At 51.4% G+C, this 23,701-nt stretch overlaps 2 protein-coding genes across 4 annotated transcripts; one reads left to right on the top strand and one right to left on the bottom strand.

Annotated features, from left to right (window-relative positions):
* Positions 1 to 11,822: 11,822 nt before the first annotated feature.
* Positions 11,823 to 15,361, bottom strand: LOC118634801 (rho-related GTP-binding protein RhoN). 3 transcript variants are annotated; one of them, XM_036269589.1, is made up of 5 exons: positions 15,159 to 15,361; positions 14,594 to 14,681; positions 13,703 to 13,812; positions 12,858 to 12,992; positions 11,823 to 12,634 (listed from the first exon to the last, which is right to left on the bottom strand). In XM_036269589.1, exons 1-5 carry the CDS (start codon positions 15,258 to 15,260, stop codon positions 12,380 to 12,382), a joined length of 690 nt encoding a protein of 229 aa, XP_036125482.1. In that variant the 5' UTR covers positions 15,261 to 15,361; the 3' UTR covers positions 11,823 to 12,379. The 3 variants fall into 3 exon arrangements, with proteins under 3 accessions (XP_036125482.1, XP_036125483.1, XP_036125484.1); XM_036269590.1 differs by having other exon boundaries at positions 12,201 to 12,634; positions 12,858 to 12,953; positions 15,159 to 15,287; XM_036269591.1 differs by lacking the exon at positions 12,858 to 12,992 and having other exon boundaries at positions 12,201 to 12,634; positions 15,159 to 15,287.
* Positions 15,362 to 17,370: 2,009 nt separating this feature from the next.
* On the top strand, positions 17,371 to 23,514 carry LOC118634798 (synaptic vesicle membrane protein VAT-1 homolog). Its single transcript, XM_036269585.1, has 6 exons — positions 17,371 to 17,708; positions 21,023 to 21,230; positions 21,629 to 21,799; positions 21,895 to 21,984; positions 22,970 to 23,211; positions 23,351 to 23,514. The coding sequence occupies exons 1-6, from the start codon at positions 17,397 to 17,399 to the stop codon at positions 23,432 to 23,434; spliced, it is 1,107 nt and encodes a 368-aa protein (XP_036125478.1). The 5' UTR covers positions 17,371 to 17,396; the 3' UTR covers positions 23,435 to 23,514.
* The last annotated feature ends 187 nt before the right edge of the window (positions 23,515 to 23,701 follow it).

Genomic DNA, 23,701 nt, shown 5'->3' with positions numbered 1-23,701 from the left:
AGGATAAAAAAAAAAAGTTTGCACAACTAGTAAATGACAACTCGGAGATCTGGACCCATACCCTTGGTATCCCATCATTCAACTTTCCATCTGCATCAGTCACTGACCCTAGTTCGGAAGGCACCACTTCAAGCCTCAAGGAAATTTGGGAAGAGGAGTAGTTGTGAGGCGAACTAGCACTCTAGCTCCTTTTATGGGTCCTGGTGGACGAAGTAGAAGGTTCCTAGGAAAGCAGCCCTAGGCAGACACTTTGGATCATGGCTACTCTAACTTCAGCCTCCCAGCTTATGATCGCTTATCTTTCGGTTGTCAAAGCCTTCCTGTTCAGCCTCGCCTACAGCACTTCTCAAGGGCCTGTGCCAGCTCCCTGTATACCTGCCAGGGATTCCATGGGTCTCAGTGTTAGCAGTAAAGGCAGGCAGGAAGTGAGTGCTCCACACACAGTCTTTAGTCAAAAGTGTTTCATTTCTGCCCTGGCCGGTTTGGCTCAGAGATTAGAGCATTGGCCCTTGGACCAATGAGTCACTGGTTTGATTCCTGTCACATGGTTGCAGTTTGTCCCTGGCCCTGGTTGGGGTCATGGGTCGGGGTCGTGCAGGAGGCAACCAGTCAACGTGTCCCTCTCACATCGTTGTTTCTCTCTCCCTCCCTCCCCATCTATCTGAAGATAAATAGAAAAATGTTCTTTGGTGAGGATTTAAAAAAAAATTTCATTTCCAGTGAGTGGCAAGGCACGGTTTATTGGACCCTGAGGGTGAGCCAGGCCTCAGCCTACTGTCCCCATCAATGAAAAAGCAACATGTATCTAGGCCAGCCTGCCTTCCCAGGAATCCTGGGTGAAAGCAGAGATGACTAAGACACAGTAAAACGTTTCTGCGATTGGCTCTCCAAGTCTCCTCAAATAGTCCACCCCATCTGTTTTTTGAGCTCCGTCACCTTTTCCTGGAAGTCAGCTTCTGGCCCTGCCTCATGATGCTTGGCTGGGTCTAAGTCTTATCTGATGACGAGTAAATCTACCTGTTCCTTTCACCTCTGCCTTTAAGGTGCCCTCCCAGTTTTCCATCCACAGTCTAGCCCTCTCTAGGCAAAGGGGGTTTTGGGAGCTGGTTCCTGTGCTGCTTTTATCCCATTTCCAAAACGAATTCCTGCAAAGAAGCTGGAAAGGAAGAAGAGGAGGGATTATCATGCAGGCACAGGGAGGGGCCTAGAGAAGAGTTTAGTAGATTATCTCCCCCCTAAAAAATGCAGCCAGAATCACCAACAAAGTGTGGGCTCAAAACCATGCAGAAGAAAAAGAAAGGAATCAGTGTTAGGGTGGTTAGAGCGGAAGGAGCCACGCTGCCCAGAACGTATCCTGGGAAGGCTGTGAGGAGCAGATGAGGGCAGCCTCCGAAGGGAAGGCAGGGTGAGGGGACTGCAGGGCCACCCGCAGAAACCCAAGAGAGAATGGGGCTGAGCCAGAGGCCCCTTTACCGTACTTCAGTGATGTTTTGCTCCTTCAAACAGCCTGTAAATATGCCCGTAACAAGGAGAAAATTAAAGAAATGAATCTGGGCAAATAGATAATTAAGGAGAACTGGAGACAGCCAGGTCCTGTGGATAGCGGGGATTGGAGAGCAAAGGGAGCAGGTCCTGAAATGAGTGCGAATGATCAGGAAAATCTAAGTAATGGTTTCAGGGGATGGAGAACTGGAGAGGACCCCCTCCCCTCCATTTTATAGGGGCCAGGAACAAGAACTTTGGAGTCCTAGTTTCAGGGACCTGAAATAATAAAGCAGCTTACTATGCAGTTCAGAGGCGTGATTCTCATCAGGGGTTGGGAAAGGGCAGTAGGTAACAATATCATCTAGGAACTTGTTAGATATGCAAATCCTGGTGCCTCACTCTAGACCTACTAAATTAGAAACATGGTGAACCCAGCAATCTGATTCTGAAGCAAACTCAAGTTTGAGGACTACTGGCTTAGTGAAGGCGGCTGCTAATTGGTATAAAGTGTTACCTATGGTCTGATCTTTTATCTCCAGAAAAGGTGAATCTTAGGAGTGTTAAAAAACAAAAATCAGCCCTGGCTGGTTTTGCTCAGTGGTTAGGGCGTCAGCCTGCGGTCCAGAGAGACCCGGGGTTCGGTTCCCGATAAGGGCACGTACCTCGGCTGCAGTTTGTCCCCGGCCCTGGATGGGTCATGCGGGTGGCAACCACTTGATGTGTCCCTTTCACGTGGATGTTTCTATCCCTCCCACTCTATCCGAACAAAACATAGAAAAATGTCCTTGGGTGAGGATTAAAAAAAAACAAAACAGCTAAGGTTGCTCTGGCCAGGTAGCTCAGTTGGCTAGAGCACCGTCCTGATAACACCAAGGTAGCAGGTCTGATCCCCAGTCAGGGCACATACAAGAATCAATCAATGAATGAATAACTAAGTGAAACAACAAATGAATGTTTCTCTCCCTCTCCCTCTCTAAAATCAATCAATCAAAAAAAAAAAAGAAGTCCGGCCGGTGTGGCTCAGCTGTTGAGTGTCAACCCATGCACCAGGTTCAATTCCCGGTCAGGGCACATGCCCAGGTTGTGGGCCAAATCCCCGGTGGTGGGCATGCAGGAGGCAGCCATTCGATGTTCTCTCTCATTGATGTTTCTATCTCTCTCTCCCTCTCCCTTCCTCTCTCCCTCAAATCAATAAAGAAAAACAAAATTAAAAAAAAAAAAGGAAAGAAAAATGAAGGTTTAAAGGCTAATTAGTTAAGGTTGCAGCAGATAGCTTCAGTTGACTCCAAAGTGGCCCTTTATTTTATTTATTTTAATTTTTTTTCTTTATAGATGTTAGAGAGAGAGAGAGGAAGGGAGAGAGAGATAGAAACATTGATGAGAGCCCTGGCCGGTTTGGCTCAGCGGTTGGTTAGAGTGTTGGCCCACGGAGCAGAGAGACCTGGGTTTGGTTCCTGCTAAAGGAATATACCTTGGTTGCTGTTCATCTCCGGCTCCGGTTGGGGTCATGTGGGTGGCAACCAGTCTATGTGTCTCTCACACATCGATATTTCTCTCTCTCTCTTCCTCCTTCTCTCCTTCCTGCACTATCTGAAGATAAGTGCAAAAAAAAGTCCTCGGGTGAGGATAAAAAAAAAGAAAAGAAAAGAAACATCAGTGAGAGGGATCATGGATTGGCCGCCTCCTGCATGCCCCCCACTGGGGATTGGGCCTGCAACCTGGGCATGTGCCCTGACTGAGAATCGAACCGTGACCTCCTGGTGCGTGGGTCAATGCTCAACCACTGAATCGCACCTGCTGGACGGGGCAGACTGCTTTCAAACAAACAGACAAAAAACAGCTAAAGGTTTAGGAGGTTTTATTAATATTTAAATTGCAGTGAAACCACAGCCTTTGACTCCAGCACGGAGATGTGCAATGCAGCTTTCTAAAGAAAGGAATTTCAGACAGCCCTCAAGGTAACAAGAACAAATAAAACAAATGATTTTGTCATTTATTTGTATTAACTGATGAAGAACAAGGCACAGACAACCTACCCAGTGACAGTCAGCTACCAGTGGGCTCTCTGAGAGAAGAGAAAGGCGGCCTAGAGGAAGAAAGGTAGGCAGACCTGCAGACTGGTGACAGGAAAGACCCGATTTGGACAAAACAAGAGGCAGATGGAAGCAGAGGACTGAATTAAAAGGGAAGGAAAATGGAAACTCAGCCCTTCATTCTGAGGACCATCTGATCTTGCTGGCTCTCAGGAAAACACTAATGCTAATCATTAATGACTGTCATTTGCCACACTCCTACTAAGTGCTGGTGCACTGTTCCCAATGTACGAAGGGGGAAAATGATGGCTTACGCGGTCAAGCAACTTGCCCAAGTCACATAATAAAAGGCGGTGGCAAAGGCTAAATTCAAAGATTTGTGTGAAGCTAAATTGTGTTGTGAACCAGCCCTAGGAGGTGGTGAAGGCGAGTAACATTAATAAGGTCAACGGGAGAATCCGTGCCCACTTTTGTGGTAGCTTGTGTGTGTGTGTGAGTGTGTGTGTGTGTCTGTGTGTGTGTGCGCGCACGCGCGTGCGCGCATGCGCGTGCATACAAGGGTTATGGAAGGGAGAAAAGATTCATTTTCAGCTTTTAAATCACTTGCTATTCAATGGGTGAGGCAAGAAAGCTACAGAAAACCTTTACAGAATTGTGCCTTCTGATTCGGAAGCCTTTTGGGGGCTGTGTGGTGGGGTCAGCCTCTGCGTGCTATGGGGGAACCTCTGAGTGAAGCATCTCAAGCTGGAGCTTGGGAAGGATTTGGCCAGGTGAAAAGGAAGCCAGGAGGTGCCAGAAGGCCCAGGGAAGAACCCCAGCTACCAGAACTGGGGTAAGGAGCACCTGATTCAGAAAGAGAAGAGAGAAGAGTCTTTCTTCTAAGGATACATTTCTCTGAGCCACTCAACCAGTCTCCCCAGACTTTCCATCTCAAGCCCAAACCCCACCTCTCCATGCTTCACCTTCTGCTCCCTTTCAGGCACCCTGACCAACAAGTATGGGGACCCACAGATTTTGCTCACACTGTATCTTGTACTGACCCAGTTCTGCTCTGCCATCTCCGCAGGCCCAAATCCTGCCCACTCCACTTCCTCCACAGAGCCTTCCCAGGTCTTCCCGGCCAGAATCTCTCCCCACTCAGAACACCCCAGACTGTCTGCTTTATACTTACTGCCCTCAGTAAGTTATTTCTTTTTTGCACTAGAAGGTCCTTCTGGGCAGGATTAGTATCGTTTTATCTTCGTTGTAATCCAGCTGTGTGCCTGGCAGATTCCTTGTTGGATACCCAAGGAGTATTTGCTAAATGAGTGAATTCAATGATGAATGAATGGTCTCACTGAGGGAAAGGTTTATCCAACTGCTGGCTCCACCCTCAAGAACTTTGGTCCCTGGTAAACAACCCACATTCTGCCACTGGGAGTGCTAACTCCCTTGACTCTCCCCGACTCATTTTTCTAGGACCCCAATTTACTCCAAAAATAATAGAAGAGATCTAAGTGTCCCAGAATCGCTCTTGCTCCTCTCAGCCCACACCCACAGATTTCCTCCTTGATTCTCTTTTGCCTGTCATGAAGCCTACTCCTTTGTGATTAATCAAAACAACACCCACCCAGACTGAGAACATCAGGTTCCCCTAGCCATGTGTCCCTCCAGCAAGGCCACCTCCAGGCTGGTTGCTCCAAACAGATAAACTGCTGCCGCCATCACTGCAGAAATAATTATGGTGTTCATGGTAATCTCTTTCTAAGTTCAAAGCACTGGCGCAACCATTATTTCCCTCTCCTCACTTTTTCCCTGGGAGATGGCTATGGTAAAGATTGTTATCCCCACTTTATAAGTGATAAAAACTAAGGACCAAGGCCTTGCCAAAGGTCACCCAGTGAATTGGTAGCAGACCTGGAGCTAACCAGCCCAGAAGTCCCTGTTCGTTAGGCCACAGATGGAAATGCCCTCATTATGTTGTCCGGGCTGTGTTTTGTCTGGGAGAGAGGGAGTATGGACTCCAGTTAAGTAGGAGCAGGGGCTGGAGAAGATAAAAGAAAGTTTGTGACCCTGTAAAGTTTTTCTCCGCAGTGCTGCAGCAGCTGGCACTGGTTACTTCCAGAAGAGTTTTTTAAAAAACAACAACAAAAAAACATTACCACATGTTCTAGATTAGAGAAGGGGGAAATGGTGAATCTGTTGTTAACAGACACCCAGGTAAGCAGATGTTTGCCATCTTCCCTTGAAAACGACACAAACCAAATGGTATTGTATATTAGCAAAAGAAACTCAAACTACAACTTATGTGGGCCTTCCCAGCTGTCAGGCTACCGGCCTCTGGAATAAACTACTGCAAGTAGGTAGAAAATCTTCCCTTGGTGAGGCCTGTCCCTGGGGCTGGGTGAGGGAGGGTCTTTCCTGGAGGCATGGGGCTGATGCGGGCTGTTTCAGGGCCCTGTGCAGCTGCCAAAGTGGGATCATCCCTAAGCCCACAGAGGCTCTGAAAGTCATGGAAACCAAGGCCTGGTTTCTAACCAAATGCCAGAAAATTTTTAAAAAGAAAAAAAATCTCCACAGGAATTTGAGGTCATTTCCTAAAGATATGTCCCCAGGGCTGTACTGGGGACAGCAGTGATGATCCTTCCCTTCCCACCAAAGTCCAAGCCTTCGTCCTAAAGTGTAGGGTTTGTCCCTTTTACCCCAAGCCAGCTCTGGACTTTTCTCAGCTGTTACTGAACACCTGCCTCTATTACTCCTCGACCCTTGGCAGAGGCCTCAGCAGCTTCCCTGTGGCGATGACTGGAGGCTGTGGGGTGTGGAGATGGGCAGAGGGGTAGAATACAGGAGCCCAGAGAGGTGGTGGTTGCACCGCCCTGTGAATGCATGAAATGCCACAGAATTGCACACCTTAAAATGGCTGATTATATGTAATGTGAATTTCACTTCAACTGAAAACAAAAACTGAGCTGCCCTGAGGGAGGAGAGAAGCTGGGCCTCTCAAGGCTGTGAGGGTTGAGGCCCCTTGCCAGGAGTGGCAATGAGTGGCACTGGAAGGGCCTCCCCCTCTTCCTCCAGGACCAGATGGGAACTGGGGCTAGGCAGAAAGGCCCAAGTGGGGCAGCGCTGGGGTCTGGGCAGAAGAGAGGCACTCAGTGAAAGCCAGGAGGCTGCAGCCGCCGCTTATTTGCATCATAAGTGATTGGTTTTCCCTGCTCGTCCCTCGTTAAGGACACAATGGACAGTTGTTTGCAGGCGCAGCAGATCCATTTACCAAGGGGAAGAAGAGACAGAGCAAGAGTGACTGATGGGCCTTAGCGGGGAGGTGGCAAGCCCTCCTCCCCTCCGCTGTGTTCCCCAGGCCACTAGAACTCTCACACAGTGAGAAGGGACCTTAGAGAGCAAACCGGCCCCTCCCCCCCCTTTTACAGATGAGACTGAGATGCCAATGAGGGGGAGACTTGCTAAGGTCCAACAGAGAGTGCATGGCAGACTGGGGGCTTCTAGAATCTACCGTCTAGATTCTCGACTCAGTCCAGGGTTCACTCCACTTGCCTGCAATACCTACCAGTTTCCAACAGCTCATGGTTCTTTATCCCTGTGGTTTCTTTACTTCTACTCCAGGCCTTGGTTTCCATCGGTTTTCTCTCCTGTGGCCACCTAATCGCCTCTTTCTCTGTTCCTACCCCTCTCTATCGTTTCCTCTCAGTTTCCAGGCAGCCAGGATAATTACTAAACTTCTAATTAACCCCTGCCCTAACAAGGGTGGGTCTAGCAGAAGAGGCAGCAATTTTGAAACTGTCTTGGTGTGTTTTGGTGTGAATAGGTGGGGAGAGGACAAAGATGTGTTGTGACCTATTATAAACCAAGCACTAGGACAGACACATGACACTGTCTCATTTCATCCTTTCAGCCTTGCAAGATAAGTAGTGTTCTTAGAGACAGGCCAGTGAGAGGCTCAGAGAGGCTGGGTAACTTGCACTAGAGCACCCAGCTGGTAAGTGGAAGCTGTCTGACTCCAAAACCTCCTTTCTTCCACCTCACACCCTAGCACAGGAGCTAAAGCAGGGTGCAGATCAGCTGATTCCAGGCTCAGGGGAGGCACCACCTCTCTGAAGAAGGCCACTGCTTTGTTGCTCCCTGCTAGGCAGCGCTTGCTTGCCTCCCCCTACAACCCTCTTTACCCTCTGGTTCCCACCTCCTCTGGGCCACTTCTGCACAGTGGTGAAATCTCACAAATGCCAGCTTATGCCCCTGGGGGGCTGGGGAGATGGCAATCAGGAGGGAGAAACCTGACAAACCCAGTCCCAGACCTCAGAGGTCTCCCTCCTGCTGACACCCCCTCCCAGTTCCTGTCTGCCCCTCCCCTCTGTGGGTCAAGCTTGCCAGCATCTGTGTCTGTCTCATTGTGCTCTGGGGGATGGGGAGAACAAGGGGGGTGAGTGGGTGTCTATGTGCCTGAACATAAGGGCTCCGGGTTCATTCTGACACTGAATGAAAAACTCACCAATTATTTGTCCAATCTCATTAATATGCAGACAGACATCTGTTATTTAGGAGTCAACAGCAGAGGCATTTTCTTGGGGGGAGGAGCACTTATGTGCATGTCTCTCTGTCTCTCTGGCTCCTGGGTTGTAGCTACTTGGAAATCACCCCACTGCCTGGACCTGGGGCCTCCCCCTCTCTGACCCTCACCCCCAACCTTCAGGAGAGGAAGTAGGGGTTTGACTAGAGAGACGGAGAGAGACCTGGGAACCCAGCAGGGGGAAGGTGGGAGAGGGGCTGCAGTGTGTGGAAGAAAGTCTTTTTTTAGCAGAGAGGGAAGGGGGTATACTGCAGAAGAGCTGAACCCCGTTCCTGGGAAAGAGAGAGAATGGAGTTGGTGGAGAAAGCTGTGCCAGGATTACTGACCCCTCCCCTCCTACCTCCCTCAGCCTTCAGGACCAGTCTGAGGGTATCTGGGGTGGGGTCACCATGGCAACATGGAGTCCTCACCCAGAGACTTTAGAAGAGGTAATGGGAGGAGTTTAGAAAAATGGGGAGCAAAAGACCTTAGCTTAAAAAAAAACGAAACAAAAAAAGACCTCAGCTTCTGGAGGAGTCACTACAGCTCCCTCTAGTCCTTAGGATAGGTGTGAGGAAGACACAGCCACCTCCCCTTCTGTGTTTTGGCCTTCCTCCAGCCTTTGAATCCCTAGCATAGGCCGCCCCATCCAAGAAGCCTTCCTGGTTCCCTGAGGCATCAGAAGTACTGAGCCCTACAGCTCAGAAGCACTGGATGTCTAAGTTGTAAAGAATAAAGGCTGACCTCAGGTCAGCCCTCTTTAAAGTGTCCAACAGCTTTTCTACACCCTTTCTCCTCTGAATCTTCCTCAACAACAGGAGGTAGATGTGATGACCAGCTTCCTTTTTCTGGGTGTGAAAACTGAGGTTCAGACAGGTGCAGGGCCTCCTGGCCAAAGGCTCCCCAGGGAGGAAGAGGAAGAGCTGGAACTCAGGCCCTCAAACCTCTGCCTCCAATACTTAGCTCTTTACATGACTGTCCCTGCTGGGAAGGCTGAAGGCACAGATCACAGGAGATGACTCTGTCAGCTGAAGCATTTCGGGGATTAGACTAAATCCCTGCCTTTGCCCCAGTCCCAGCCCTTCCTTCCCCCTCCTCCCTCCTGAGAAGGCTGATTGCTAAGGTTAAGAAACACTGGAAGCATCCCAGAGTGATTAGTTGTTTATTTCATTAAATGATTAATGAAAGGCTACATTGTTTCCCAAAAGGATGTCTAACTGGTGGGGCAAACAGCTATGGAGGAGGAAGTTAAATCTGACTCCTGCAACTGGGGTGAGGTGGGGGTTAAGTTCCCTGTCTCCAGCCTGCCAGAACACCATTCCCTCCTCCCACATATTAGGTTCCTCAGCCCAGAGGTATAGCCTCCCCCCCCCACCCCCCCGGGAAATGTAACCTCTGGCAACCCAGACCTGCAGAGGAGACCAAAATCTGTTGTCAGTGGTATTGGAAATGTATTAAACTTTGGGGGTTCCTCCGCCTGATTTATCTTCCTAATTATGTTGCTTTAGGCGGATATTGAAATGCTGTTGGGATATTGAAATGCTGTTGTGTTCCGGAGCAGGGCAGGAGAGGGAGGCTGGGAGAAGAGAAGGGCACACCCACTACACTTTGGCAGCTGCAGGCTTGAGCCAGCTTTGTAGCAAAGTCCAAAGTGGAAAAGAGAAGCCACGAGACCCCAAATCCCAAGTTGATGGTACGGCAGTTCCCTATGGAGGGTGAATAGGTCCTCTGGGACCACACTGAGGGAAGGGCCTGGGAGCCCCAGCCCTGTTCAGCACCCTTACTCCAGGACTTAGGGTCCTTGAGGAGGGTTTCAGAGTCAGCCTCTAATCAGGTCGCAGTTTGAAAAGGTGGGGTGCCCCATGCCCTTGAAGCTGTCCCAGAATCCCTGAGAACACTGGTTGAGATGGGCCAGGACAGGGTCCCATAGGAGAGGGAGGGGAAGGGGTGTCTGATGAGCCAGGAGGAGGTGGGGATTTCTTTTCCACTCAGTGCTGGGCCCTGGCATAGGGGAAGGAGAAGCTGTTTTATTTTATTATTTTTTTATCCTCACCAGACCTGACTCTTTGGTCTATGGGTCAATGCTCTAACCACTGAACACCAGCCAGGGCAGGAGAAGCTATTTTAGATTTTTATTTGACTTATGTTTTTGTTACTCCTCAACCGAGGATATTTTTTTTTCATTGCTTTTGAGAGTGTAGAAGAAAGATGGGGGAGAGAGAGAGAGAAACATCGACGTGAGAGAGACACATTGATTGGTTGCCTCCCACACAACTCCAACCGGGGCTGGGGATGGAACCTGCAACCCAGGTACATGCCTTTGATGGGGAATTGAACCTGCAACCCTTTGGTCCGCGGGCTGACGCTCTGATCACTGAGCAAATCAGCCAGGGTAAGAGAAGCTATTTGAAATGAAACGTCTCAGAGCCAAATCCTCCAGCCCACATCACCTCATCCAGATAACCCTGTATCCAAAAACCAAATCTGGTCACTTCATTCTCTGCTTGAAATCCCTAGTGCCTCCTCACATCCTCAGAAGGAAGACCCGGTTCCCTTGTGGGCCCTGAGGTGGCCTTAGTGTACCTTGCCAGCCGTCTTCTGCCCTTCCCACCAGGACAGCCCAACTGTGCCATGTTGTGTCTCATCTCCATGTGTTTGCACGTGCTCTACCCTCTGTCCAGAGTGCCTTTCCTGCCCCTTTCCTGCCTGGCAAACTCCCCTTCAACCCTCAGGACTTGGGTCAGAGAACTGGCTCCCAACGCTGTAAGGAGATCCTACAGCCAAGGCACTGTCACATCTGGGGTACCTCTTTTTCCTAATGGGCTGCTCCCCAGAGCAAAGAGACTGGTCCTTTCAGTCTCCCAAGCCAGTGTCTGGCACACAGTTGGTGCTCAGTACACATTTGCTGAATGAATGAGGGAGGGATGGGCTGTGATTTAGGGGGGAATCCCAGCAGATGGGAGGGTAAGGTCTGTGTTCTCTCCCAGAGTATGTCTGGGAGAAGTGTCTGGGGCTGGGGGAGGGGAGGGCTAGGGATGGTTCCTGGGGGAGAGTGTCACCGAAAAGAGGCCAATGGGACCAGAGCCAGGGAGGGAATACAGGACAATGTGAAACCAGACTCCCGAGAAAACAGACCAGCACTGTCTTTCCTGACAACAAGTGCTCCAGCCAGCCCCTCCACCAGCTTCCCTTCGCTAGGGGGTTGGAGGGGGTGACCCTCAACTCAGCTGATGCTCCCTCCAAAATCATCAAAGAGCTCAGGATGGAAAGAGGGTGAGAACTCCTGTCCCCCTCCAAGGAGACTCCAGAATCAAACCTCTGTCCCCTTGGGAAACTTTCCTCTGCCCAGGGTAAGCTTTTGATGCCCTCCCTACCCAGACAACTCCCAGGGCACCAGCAGATTCCAAGGTGGGGGTGTATGGAGATGGTGAGCAAAGGGCCTGGACCACTTAAGCAGGACCCCTCCCACACTAGCAGGATGTCCCAGCTGGGCTGAGTAATGAATTGCACATCAGTCTGCTTTAAAACCCCCTATTGGCTTTAGGATTGTCTGGCTCATTAACTGAGATGAATATTCCCAAGATATTTCACTTCCCCACCTCTGGCTCCTAAAAGGACACTGCTGATCCAACCTGTGACTTCCTCTGCTTCTTCTGTGAACATAGACAGGAAAGTTCTTCCTTAAGTCTAACTCTCTCTCCTGCTGCTAGACATTGGTAGACTGTTTTTTTTAGAAAACAACAAAACTAAAGCCACAGCCGTTTTCCATGGACTTGGGCTTTATTTGGGGACTGTTGGGGGAAGAGAGGGAGGAACTAGGGTTGGTGGGTATATGGGGGAAGGGGCTTCTCAACTTGCTTTTTAATTTAGTGCATGTTGCCTGGAGGTTAGGATGAGGGAGAACAGCTGTAGAAGTGAGAGGAGAGGAGAAGGGAAAGTCATGGAATGGACACTTTCCTTAGGGAAGGAAGCCAGGACCAGGATATGGGGACTGAGGGCAGGGAGGGAAGGCAGCCTACTGAGACTCGACCAAGGTCACTGCTTGATGCCAGTTTCCCTAACCCCTCTGCCCCATCCCAGCTCTTGGCCCATTTGCCTGCCCTGCTAGCTCCCTCAACTTCCGGTGGGGAGGAGAGGGATGAGGATGTGGGGAATGGTGCACACCCCTCCGCCTCTGGGTCCCTTGCCCAGGAGAATTGCTCACTCAGCTTGCCCTGAAGTTCTAGCCAGAGTCAGGAGATCAGGAAGCCAGGGTGTAGGCAGGGGGACAATTGTGCCGTTCACCACCCCTCCTGACACTCTGATCCTTGACGACTCCTCACATTAGGTTGCAACTCTTGGCTCGATCCTTGTGTATCTCGCCTTCGTTCCCGCTCCCCCGGTCTGGCCTTCCTGCCAGCTGAGTGGATCGCTGCAGTCCCCGGCGAGAATCAGTACGGCGCAGCTGCCTATGGCCACGGCCAAGGGAGGCCACGGTGGCCACGTGGAAGACATCCCTGACGCTGCGCTCAGAGGACCGGGAGGAGCACTCCACGTAGGACACAGCCCCCACCTGCTTGGCCAGCACAGTGCCCTGGAAGGATGGAGCGCATGAAGGAAGTTATAAGGCCTAGCCTGCAGCTCCTTAAGGGGCAGGGAGGCTGAGGGCTGGGGGAGGGGAGGCGGTAAAGGGATCAGGGCAGAGGTCAGAGGCCAGGACAAAGGATGAACAAAATAAGATGTTTTCAAATCAGAGAATGAGAGGGTCAGAAGTGGGAGATCTAGGCTGGAATGAGGTCAAAGGTCTGGGGTCCCACCTGCTCATGTGTAACAGGGATAAGCCTCTGCTTGGACAGCTCCCTCAGTGTGGCCAGGTCGGTCCGCATGTCCAGTTTACAGCCAACCAGCACAACCTTGGCATTGGGGCAAAACTCCTGAGTCTCTCCTTGCCACTATTTGGGGAAAGAAAACAGAGTTATGGAGGAGTAGAAGGAGGCACAGGGTGAACCGTGCTCCACACCAGTAGGCCACCCTTTATCACTGCATGCAGAAACCAACAACCCTCTGGACTCTTCTAAGTGAGCAAAGAGGTGGCAGAAGTGTGCTTGGGCTGCAAGCAGGGATGGGGTGTGGGAGAATGGAAAGGAGGAGAGGCCTGCGGTGGGGCCATAGGGTCTGTGTCCTGCTTCTAACTCGGGCCATGAAGCAGCTGCCAGCCTGGAGCCTTCCAGTTCTGAACCCCTTTCCCAAGTTTGTTCCTAAGAACAGACCAATCCAGCCCTCCCTTCCCCCACCTGGGAACTGGGGCTGCCTTAGCTGACTTCTGTACTTTCACCATAGGCTTTTCTTATGGAAATAGGGGCCTGGAGAGGAGACCACAGGGCTTTCCTGAGCTCCAGAGACACATTCCCATCCAGTCCATCTGGGGCTCCCACTCCCAAGGCAATGGGGAGGGTGGCTAAGGAATCTCTTGAGTACCTACCTCTCCATACTCTCCCCGTGCACCCCCAGATATCCTACCTAGCTCTGAGGACTGATTTCCAGAAAAGGGGGTTTAGGAGGATGAGAGCTTCACACACTCTCCAGCTGATGGCTCATGCTGTGTCAGGACCAGGGTGTTTGGTCCCTCTCAGTCTAGTTTCCTGCTTCCCCAGGCTCCCACCTTCTTGAGAACACTGTCCAGTGTTTCTGGTCGGCTAATGTCGAAGCAGATGAGCACAGCGTCTGAATCAGGATAGGCCAGGGGCCGGACATTATCATAGTAAGAGGAACCTGAGAGAAGACAGAGGAGAGAGGGCAGACGAGGGTCCTGAGTGGGTGAAGGCCTGGAAGGGAATGGGAGACCTGAGCAATCCTGGCCAAGGGATGCTAGGATCAGGTAATGGCACAGAGCAGTTATTAGTAACCATCAAGGAGTCTGTTTCTCCAAGGCAGGAGCAGGCAGAGGGGAGGTTAGATAGCAGAAAACAGCTCTCCACTTCCCTAGGGGTTTCTCTAACGGTAATCATTCTTAATATGTTCTGAGTCCGAGAGGCTCATGAAAGCTCTCAACATTCTCACAAAATTTTGCGTGTGCTTTCTGGGTTGACAGACATCTTATAATGACCTCGAGGGGACCAGAGTAAAAATAAAAACCCTCCTTTTTGGAAAAGGGAGAGAGCTCTCCGATCCTCTTGGGACTTGATCTCAGATTTCTACAGTTCTGTCTAGAGAAGTAGTTCCCACACCCAAAGAAATTCTAAATGTCTTTCCTAAACCCAATTCTAATCTTCTCAAAAACGTTCCCATACAAAAAACATTCCCTCGCAACTTTCCCAGGTAGACAGAATCCAGCAGAGGGGACTGGATACTGGGCTTTTCTCCTTCAGGATATGTTTCTAGGTATGTGAGCAAACTCTGCCTCAGTTTCCCTGGCTTTAAGCAGAAAATTAATTTTCCTTCCTCCTAGAATTAGATGGATGGGCTGAGCTGACTTGAAGCCTAAGGGTCTAGCCAAAGGGAGGGGTCAGGGTGAGGGCCTTGGAAGTCAGGGTGACCCCAGGGAGTTGGCTACCTGAAGTGTCCCACATGTTGAGCTCAATGCGGCGCTTGTCTATCTCAAAGCTCGCGGTGTAGTTCTCAAACACGGTGGGGACATAACTCTGCAGACACGGATGGGTCAAGATAAGATCCTCCAGTCCTCACCCCAGACAAATGCCCTCCTCATTCTCACACCCCGTCCAGCCCAGTCCCTGGACACAAGTTGGTTTGGTGTTGGGCAAAGGGGAGATCCTGGGAGCGGCTGCCTCGGGGAATCTGTTAGGCTTCCAGACCCCCTCCGGGCCCTTTCAGCCCTTAGTTCTTCCCCTTTCCAAAGCCCAGGACCTCGGACATCCCCCTAGTAACTCCCTCCGGGATCCTCTGCTTCCCCCAAACCCCATTCGTCTCACCCTGATCCCCAGTTCCTCCCACCCCAATCCTCTGCAGTCCTTCCAAAGCCCTCAACACCATCCCCCGGCCCTCTGAGCCTCTCTCTATCGTCCCTGGTTACCCCAGCACCCATTTCTGTCCGTCCCCTGAGCCCCAGTCACCCACACCCGCGACTTCAGCTCCCCCGGCCCAACACGCCGGTCCCTCACCCCGGGGTAGGCGTCCTTGGCGAACACCTGCAGCAGCGCCGTCTTGCCGCACTCCGCGTCCCCCACCACCACGATCTTGCAGCGGCCGCTCTGCCCCTCCATGGTCCCGGCTACACGCCGGCCCCCAGCGCAGCGCCCCTCCTGGGCCCCGCTGCCGCCTACCCCGCCGCTGCAGCTGCAGCAGCTCCGGCCGCCGACACCGGCATCTCGCGGGCCCGCGCGGAGCCCCCACCCGGGGCCGCGGCGCCCCTCGGCCGCGCCCCCGGCCCCGCCTCCCGCCCGCGCAGCCCGGAGGAGGGGCCCAGGGTAGCTGGGTGGGATCCAGGGAAATCTAGGCGGGAGAGCAGGATTGTATCGCGCTGCTGTGATCCAAGGGGCCCCTGCGGCTCTGGGGCGGGCCGAATCGGGTTATTTGACTGATTTGACATCCTTGGGGTTGGGGGTGGGCGGAGCTTGGGCGAAGTTCTGAGGGGTAAGGTGGGATCAGCACACGCACGAGGCTCGGGCCTTTTGCGCCACGCGTGCACGCCGGTGTGCTAGTGCGGACACGAGCAGGGGCGACCATCCACTTCCTGAACAGCAGGGGGTTCGAGATGGTAGGGCAAGGAGGGAGACTTTTGGGTTCGGTCTCCCCCCTACCTGCTCATGTCTCGGCAGGGAGCCTTGGTGCTAGGAGGGTAAGGACTCCAACACCTCCACCAGGAAAGGTGACGTCATGGCTTTCCGTCCCCTTAGCAACGGATGGCCTAGTCTGGGGCTATGATGAGTTAAAGGCTTACCTGGACTAGCAGGCAGGCAAGAACGAGCTTTCAGTCAAGCGTAGGGTGAAAAGTTTTGGGGGAGCTGCGTCCTCTGGTGGGTAATACCGGGAGAAGGAGATGGAGAGCGAAGAGGCAGATCCGGTTGCCCGGTGACAACCCTGATGGAGCCAGAGACAAGCTCTAAAGTCATTTCAGGCTTGATCCGGGATCTAACAATAATCGAGCTACTGTTTTGCCCCTGGATGACATCTTTTACCTTTTAAAAGTGCTTCTTTTGTTGTGGCGCGACAGAGTCAAAGAAGGGCCACTAGAAAATTTAAGTCCAAATAAAAGCCGTTTATTAGCCGGCCCGCATCTGATTCTGAACACCCCTGTGACAAAATCCTCAGAGATCAGCCTGGATATGCTATATTACATGCCTTTTACACCTTAAAGGAAAAGTTGAATGATATTAGAAAATAGGATCTTCTTGATATAATGCCCTGGGCTACAACAGTGCTGTATAGAATTAGTTTGCCTTGTGGATAACAGGAACACCCAGGCACATCCAAGTATTGCAAGGTACAGTGGGGTCACACTTAGCCCCGAGCTGTACAAACACAATGCAAGCCTGATTTCTTGAGATTGTGGGGGAGGTCGAGTCTCTGACTCAAGACCTCCAAGCTCCATGGACTCTGTCAGACAGTAGCAGGCTCCCAACAATTTCTTAGATTAGGGAGTTTTCCAATTTACTGAGGTTATTTTTATCTCTATCCTGTTAAATTCTTTACAAAACAGGTTCAGCTAGAGGGCCCACAGTGACTTTCCCAATCATCAGTTATGGAGCTATAAACAAGTCAGCACAATAATTTACCAATCATCAATTATGGGGTTATGAACATGTCAGCACAGTTTATATTAAGGGTAGTCGATTTAATTTTATCTTTACCCTTTACCAAGCAACATCTTCACCATTTTACAGAAGGCAAAACTGAGGCACAGAACTTTAATAAAATCAAATGTTAAGTTTTAAAGACTCTATCTTCCTGCTCCAAGTTGCCACTGATAGACCACGTGGAATGGGTCACATATGGGTAGAGTCAGAGCCTGAGGAACAATTTGGTTAGGTTCCTGTCCGCAGGTGGCCAACTCCCTAAATTTGATGTCAGCTGAGGCTTTGGGATCCTCTTTCAGACTGCCCCTAGACATATTTTTTTAACTTGCGTAAGGTTTATTATGAATAAATAAGTAAATTAAATCGCGATCTGCATTACCCCGAGAATGTCCTCGCGTGTGTTTGTCCGCGAATGTTCTTTGTTTCTGCTTGCACGAGTCCACAGTACCCGCTTTGTGGCCCTGGTCCTTTAAGGAGGTGCACGAAGCCCGCTCCCGGGCGGGCGCCCCGCCCCTTCTGCTTAGGCTTATCCTGCCGCGCGCCCTGCCCTGCCCAGCTGTGTACCCTTCGTCCAGCTGTGTGCGCACGTCGGGAGTCCTAGCCATGGCCACGGAGAGAGAGGTAGCCAAGGTGGCCGCCGAGGGGGCCGCGGCCGCTTCGCCGCGGTCGCTGCGCTACCTGGTCATCACTGGCATCGGCGGCTACGACAAGGTGAAGCTGAAGAGCCGGCCGGCCACGCCCCCGGCCCCGGGACCCGGCCAACTGACGCTGCGCGTCCGGGCCTGTGGGCTCAACTTCGCGGACCTTATGGCCCGGCAGGGGCTGTACGACCGGCAGCCGCCCCTGCCCTACACGCCGGGCTTGGAGGGTGCGGGAGTCGTGACCGCAGTGGGCGAGGGAGTCAACGACCGCAAGGTGAGCGGCCCAGCCCAGGGCAGAGCTGTGCAGGTCACTGGGTAGTGGGACAGGAGTGGGCGGTCGCCGGGGGTGTGGCAGAGCGGGGGACACTGGCACCGACCCGGGTAGACCGGCATGGAAGACGTAGGAAAGGAGCCTGAGTTTGGAGGCTCCTGGAGACCTGGATTTATATTGGGGGGTGGGAGGGTGGAGATAGACTTATCGCCCCCTCCCCAACCATTTTGAATTGTGGCCGCCGCCCAGAGGCAGTGGTGGTGGTGGTGGGGGGGTTGTTTGTGGGGGGAACAATAAGGCGCCCGTGCACATGCGTATAATATCCTTACTACCTCTCCCCAACCCACCCACCCCAATCCCGAGTAAAACCACACCTGTACCCCTGCTCATCAAACATTCCCCGAGTAATTGTGGTCTGTGACCCTAAATGACGGTGACTTATTCCTCAAGGGAGCTTGAGGAACTTTGTAGTTGGGGTTGGGCGGCGGCACATGGCTGTGCCAGAGCCCTGGTCACTTGCAGCCCCGTGGTCTGTGGGGGTGTGCGGCTGCCCCTTCCACAGCAGGGAGAAGAGACAAGGCACGCCCATCATATGGACGCCTGCCACCACCCCTCCACCAGCCCTACAGTGCCAGTCTGATTTTGGTGGCGGCAAAGGCGGGGTACAGGGATGGGGTTGAGATTGGGTCTCTGGATCTTAGTTTTGGAGTCTGTCTCCTCCTCCTGTGACTCAGCCATCGGGTCACGGCCCTCGTGGCTGCCCTTGGGAATGTTCCAGCGGGCGGAACCTGCCTACGCCTTCCTTGTGGGGACCCTCAGAAACCCTGGTGGTGCTTATTTGAACTGGGGTTGGGGAGGGTGTGGCACGCGGTGCAGGTTGGCCCAGTTCTGCCAGTCTGTTTCTCCTTTTCCTTTATCATTAATCTTGGCCACAACCCAGGACACCGGGGAGTTCCAAATGACCACCTTTTTTTTTTCTTTTAATTCTGACCCCGAGGACATTTTTCCCATTTTTTTTTTGTTCAGACAGAGTGGGAGGGAGAGAGAGAGAAAAAGAAACATTGACGTGAAAGGGACACATCGAGTGGTTGCCACCCGCACGACCCAATCGGGGCCGGGGACAAACGGCAACCGAGGTTCATGCCCTTAGAAGGAACCGAATCCCGCTCTCCCTGGACCGCAGGTCTACTCTCTAACCGCTGAGCCAAACTGGCCAGGGCCCAAATGACCAACTTTTTGAAAGACCTGGGGTGAGCCTTTGCATGTCATTTGTTCAGGGGTTTCTTTTCAAATCAGGCCCCTGCAAGAGAGGCCCCCCAGATGCAGCCTTTCTCTTGCTGGACCTGCCGGTCCTAGATCACAGAGCTGGAATTCTTGGATTTATTTGTACATGCAAACATCCTCTTTAAAGGGCTTCTTCCTGGATTCAGCTGTGGCCCCACTCTTTCCACTGACTTCTAAATAACCCCACTCTTGAGAAGGTGCTAAGAGGAATATTTTTTTTTAGTGGGGGCAACTGTAGTTCATGCTACTCCTGAAGGCCACCCACCTAACCTCCTCTCCCCACACTTTCCACTTGGTAAATATAGGATATCCTGTCCAGGGTAAGAACCTGGTTGTAAGAGGCTGGATTCTGTGGGGAGAGCCCTCCCTGTCTCCTGATATCAGCCCTGCTCTGTGATGATCGGAGAGGTGGGCATTAGTCTGGGTAAGTGGTGAGCCTTGTTACTGGGCCTGGTCACCATCCAGACTGACCACTGTATTTTTGCCGGTCCTCCAGGGTGATTGCTGAGTCTGCTAATCCTGAGTCCTGGGGTGGAAGGCTTTCACTCCCCACACCTCATCTTAGAACATGCTTGTAGGGAAAGATCCTAGCCTGCCCTCAGTCCTCCTTGCCAGTGGAATGTGGGGCCTTGAGGATACGAAAAAGGATATGTGGGAGAATCCCATCCCTCTTCCCCATGGATCCCAAATCTCCTTAATATACAGAATTCCCATCATTCCTGGCAGGACCAAGACAGAGCCAGATTGTTCCAGAACAGCACCCACACCTCCCTCTCCACTCTCTTCAGAGAGTGAGGAGAGGCCTTTCTTTTTCCTGAGTATGCCCCCTTTCCTGTGCCCTCAGCTGGAGAGAAGGGTTCTGTTTTCTTTGCTCCCTTTCCTTCCCAAAAGGAGGCTCTCCTGCATGTGGCTGAGAGTGAGGAAAATACCTTTTCCTGGTGAGAGGGATTGTGTGGCTCTCTTTGTTCATCACCCCCGCCCCATACACACACACACACACACACACACACACACACACGTCTCTGGGTGAAAGTGTCCTCTAGGCCCCCAGTGCTGGCTCAGATATTTCTCCTGAGGGGACCACACCCAGTCCCAATTGCTCAGAGATCTTTACCTGTACTGTGGTATGGCACTTAGCACATACTCCCTCTTCCTTCAGTTACTGGATTGGTAACCTTCCTTCCTAGCCACTGTTATTGTCATTATTATTATTAGCTAGCACTACTAAGTGTCTACTATATGGCCAACAGTTGGCTGAAAAAATGACTGAATTTTTTGTCAAAACTGTACCTAGCCCTGGCCGGTTTGGCTCAGCGGTTAGAGCGTCGGCCTGCGATCTGGAGAGACCCGGGTTCGGTTCCCGCTAAGGGCACGTACCTTGGTTGCAGTTTGTCCCCGGCCCTGGTTGGGTTGTGTGGGTGGCACCCACTCGATGTGTCGCTTTCACGTCGATGTTTCTCTCTCTCTCTCTCTCCCTCCTACTCTATCTGAACAAAATATCGAAAAATGTCCTCAGGTGAGGATGAAAAAAAAAAAAACTGTACCTATTTACAGATAGAAAAACTGGGGCTCAAAAAGGTTAAATAATTTTCTATTTGTCAACTGTCACATTGTCAATAAACAGTGGAGCCTATTTTTTTTTTTTTAACAGAAGCAGCTTAATCTCTTCAATAATACTTTATACTGCCTTAACTATAAGCTTCTTGCATCAGGGACCTTACACAATAGTGCAGTTAAATATCTATAAAATGGAGATAAGGATAGTATCTACCTCAAAGAGCTGGTGTAAGGATTAAATGTTTCAATAGCAAGCACTTATAATTGGCCGTGGACCTTGGGAAGTACTCGGTAAAGGTAAGATATTATTTTTGATGACATTATCATTATTATTATTATTATTACCATAACTACCACTGCTCCTTCTGCTGCCACTTCATTACCAGGAAGAGGACCTTGTACATAACAGAAGGTCATAAATTGCCAATGGGTGAATAAATGAGTGACTGAATCATGCTCTTCTTCCATTCTTCAAGGTAGGGGACCGGGTGCTGGTCTTGATCCGATCGGGCATGTGGCAGGAGGAGGTGACTGTGCCCTCGACCAAGACCTTCCTGATGCCTGAGGCCATGACCTTTGAGGAAGCTGCTGCCTTGCCGGTCAATTATATCACAGCATACATGGTCCTGTTTGACTTTGGCAACCTGCGGCCTGGCCACAGCGTTTTGGTACACATGGCTGCAGGTGACAGCTCCTTTCCTTTATCCTCCCCCCTTACCTTACGAGATTTCCTCCTAGGCCCCTTCTCAGTAGCATGTCTAGACTGTTGTCATAGTAACACCAGGCTGCCTTGGCCTATGGCACCCAAGGCCTCTGTAGTATTGTTGCCGTGGCAACATTCAGGCACCAGATCCAGCCTGGTGTGCTATCCACAGCAACCTGCCCTCACCCAGCACCCCTTCCTTGCCAGCCACTCTTCTCCCAATTCTCAGTTACAGAAATTGGACATGACATGAGGGCAGAAAGCCTCCCAATGAGCCCAGGCAAAATGAAGGTGATGGGCTCGGTCCTTGAGAGGCGAGAATGGAGAGTGGTGGCTGGGTGACTCTATATCCCCTCCTTATGAAAGTATCTTGCTGCAGGGGGTGTGGGTATGGCCGCCTTGCAGCTGTGCCGTACAGTGGAGAATGTGACAGTGTTTGGAACAGCTTCAGCCAGGAAGCACAAGTTGCTGAAGGAGAACGGGCTCACATACCCCATTGACTACCACACAACTGACTACGTGGATGAGATTAAGAAGATCTCCCCCAAAGGTGGGGTCAGGGTATGGGATGGCATGGGACAGAGAGGGGGATCTCTAGATTGGTGGATTCTAATACTATTCCTGGGCCCCTTTATTCTGTGACAGGCGTGGACATCATCATGGACCCTCTTGGTGGGTCAGATACTGCCAAGGGCTACAACCTCCTTAAACCCATGGGCAAAACAATCATCTATGGTGAGTCAGTGGGCTGGAATGGAGAGGGAAAGTTAGGGGAAGTAGGGTGTGATATAGGAGCCCAAGGGTTTTTTAATCCTCACCCGAGGACATTTTTGCATTTATCTTCAGATAGAGTGGGAGGGAGAGAGGGAAGAAGAGAGAGAGAAACATAAATGCTAGAGAGACACTGTGCCCTCTGTCAAGACCTTTGCATGTCATTTGTTCAGGGGTTTCTTTTCAAATCAGGCCCCTGCAAGAGAGGCCCCCCAGATGCAGCCTTTCTCTTGCTGGACCTGCCGGTCCTAGATTCCAGAGCTGGAGTGGTTGCCACCCACGTGACCCCAACAGGGGCTGGGAAAGAACTGCAACCCAGGTCCGTGCCCTTAGCAGAAACTGAACCCAGGACTCTCTACCCGCTGAGCCAAACTGGCCAGGGCGAAGCCCAGGGTTTTTGAATGAAGAAGGGGCAGGGACCCAGGTACTGTAGAGACAGTGCCAGGGTTAGGATGGTCCTGGATATTGCATTCAGATTGCTGCCTCCTAGGTGCAGCTACTGTCATTTTCCTTCACAACCTTCCATATGAGTCATAGTAAATTCTTTGTGTTTTTTTATGCTCCTGTTTGGAGATTGTTCCTGATACAAAATCAACCAATCTGCCTTCCTCGTCCTACTCTCCTGGGCTTCTTAGACAATCTGCATTTCCATTTAAAAAACTATTTCATATACCTGAAAGTAATACCAAATAATATTGAATGTAAACTGTAATGGAAAAATAAAAATTTAAAAACCATTTCACATAAAATAAACAAATAAAGATTAGAACCATTTTTGAGTTACATGGAGTCTTTCTGGGCCTGGTAGCCTGCGAGTGAGGGATTATGTCACTCCCTGGCAGTGGTGTGGATAATCGTGAGGGGTCCACAGGGGGCAGACAAACATGAATCCAGATACACAGGGATGAGCTTGGCACCTGGACTCATAGGCTGTCTCCTTGTCTCTCAGGAATGGCCAACGTGGTGACGGGCACCAAGCGGAACCTGATGGCCATGGCACGCACATGGTGGAATCAGTTCAGCGTGACAGCTCTGGAGCTGCTACCAGCCAACCGGGCTGTGTGTGGCTTCCACCTGAGCTACCTGGATGATGAGGTGGAGCTGATCAGTGGGGTGGTGGCCCGCCTCCTGGCTCTGTACAATGAGGGTCACATCAAACCTCACATTGACTCTGTGTGGCCCTTTGAGAAGGTGAGTGTGGTGGCTCCGCAGGGAGGGCCTGGGCAAGACCCTGGAAGGCTGGGGACCCAGGGGTAGGATTCCTGGAAGGAGGCTGACTCTTTGGAGGGGCTGGAGGGCACTGGGACCAGAGCCTTATTTTCCTCTTCAGGTGGTGGATGCCATGAAGCAGATACAGGAGAAGAAGAATGTGGGCAAAGTCATCCTGGTGCCTGGGCCAGAGAAGGAGAACTAGGACGGGGCTGGGAGATCTTCCGGACCCGGGAGGAGAGAAGCTGGGAAGTCATGTTATGTTGGCCGCCAGACCCTTGCATTTCTTTCTTTCTTTTTTTTTTTTTTTATCCTCGCCTGAAGACATTCTTCTATTTTTGGTTCAGATAGAGTGGGAAGAAAAGAGAGGAAGAGAGGGAGAGAAACATTGATGTGAAAGGGACACATCGAGTGGCTTTCTCCCGCACCACCCAACCAGGGCCAGGGACAAACCGCACTGAGGTACATGCCC

This window comes from Molossus molossus, unplaced genomic scaffold (genome assembly GCF_014108415.1).
Source record: "Molossus molossus isolate mMolMol1 unplaced genomic scaffold, mMolMol1.p scaffold_m16_p_19, whole genome shotgun sequence".
NCBI classification, from domain to species: Eukaryota; Metazoa; Chordata; class Mammalia; order Chiroptera; family Molossidae; genus Molossus; species Molossus molossus.
This window is presented reverse-complemented; position numbering and strand designations above follow the sequence as displayed.

Excerpts from the sequence above, each read along its gene's own strand:
- LOC118634801 (XM_036269589.1), bottom strand. The coding sequence starts at position 15,260 with ATGGAGGGGCAGAGCGGCCGCTGCAAGATCGTGGTGGTGGGGGACGCG. Across the intron at positions 14,682-15,158 it reads CCAAGGACGCCTACCCCGGG|AGTTATGTCCCCACCGTGTT; the intron begins GTGAGGGACCGG and ends CCGTGTCTGCAG. Across the intron at positions 13,813-14,593 it reads CAACATGTGGGACACTTCAG|GTTCCTCTTACTATGATAAT; the intron begins GTAGCCAACTCC and ends GTCTTCTCTCAG.
- LOC118634798 (XM_036269585.1), top strand. The coding sequence starts at position 17,397 with ATGGCCACGGAGAGAGAGGTAGCCAAGGTGGCCGCCGAGGGGGCCGCG. Across the intron at positions 21,231-21,628 it reads TTTGGTACACATGGCTGCAG|GGGGTGTGGGTATGGCCGCC; the intron begins GTGACAGCTCCT and ends ATCTTGCTGCAG. Across the intron at positions 21,985-22,969 it reads GGGCAAAACAATCATCTATG|GAATGGCCAACGTGGTGACG; the intron begins GTGAGTCAGTGG and ends CTTGTCTCTCAG.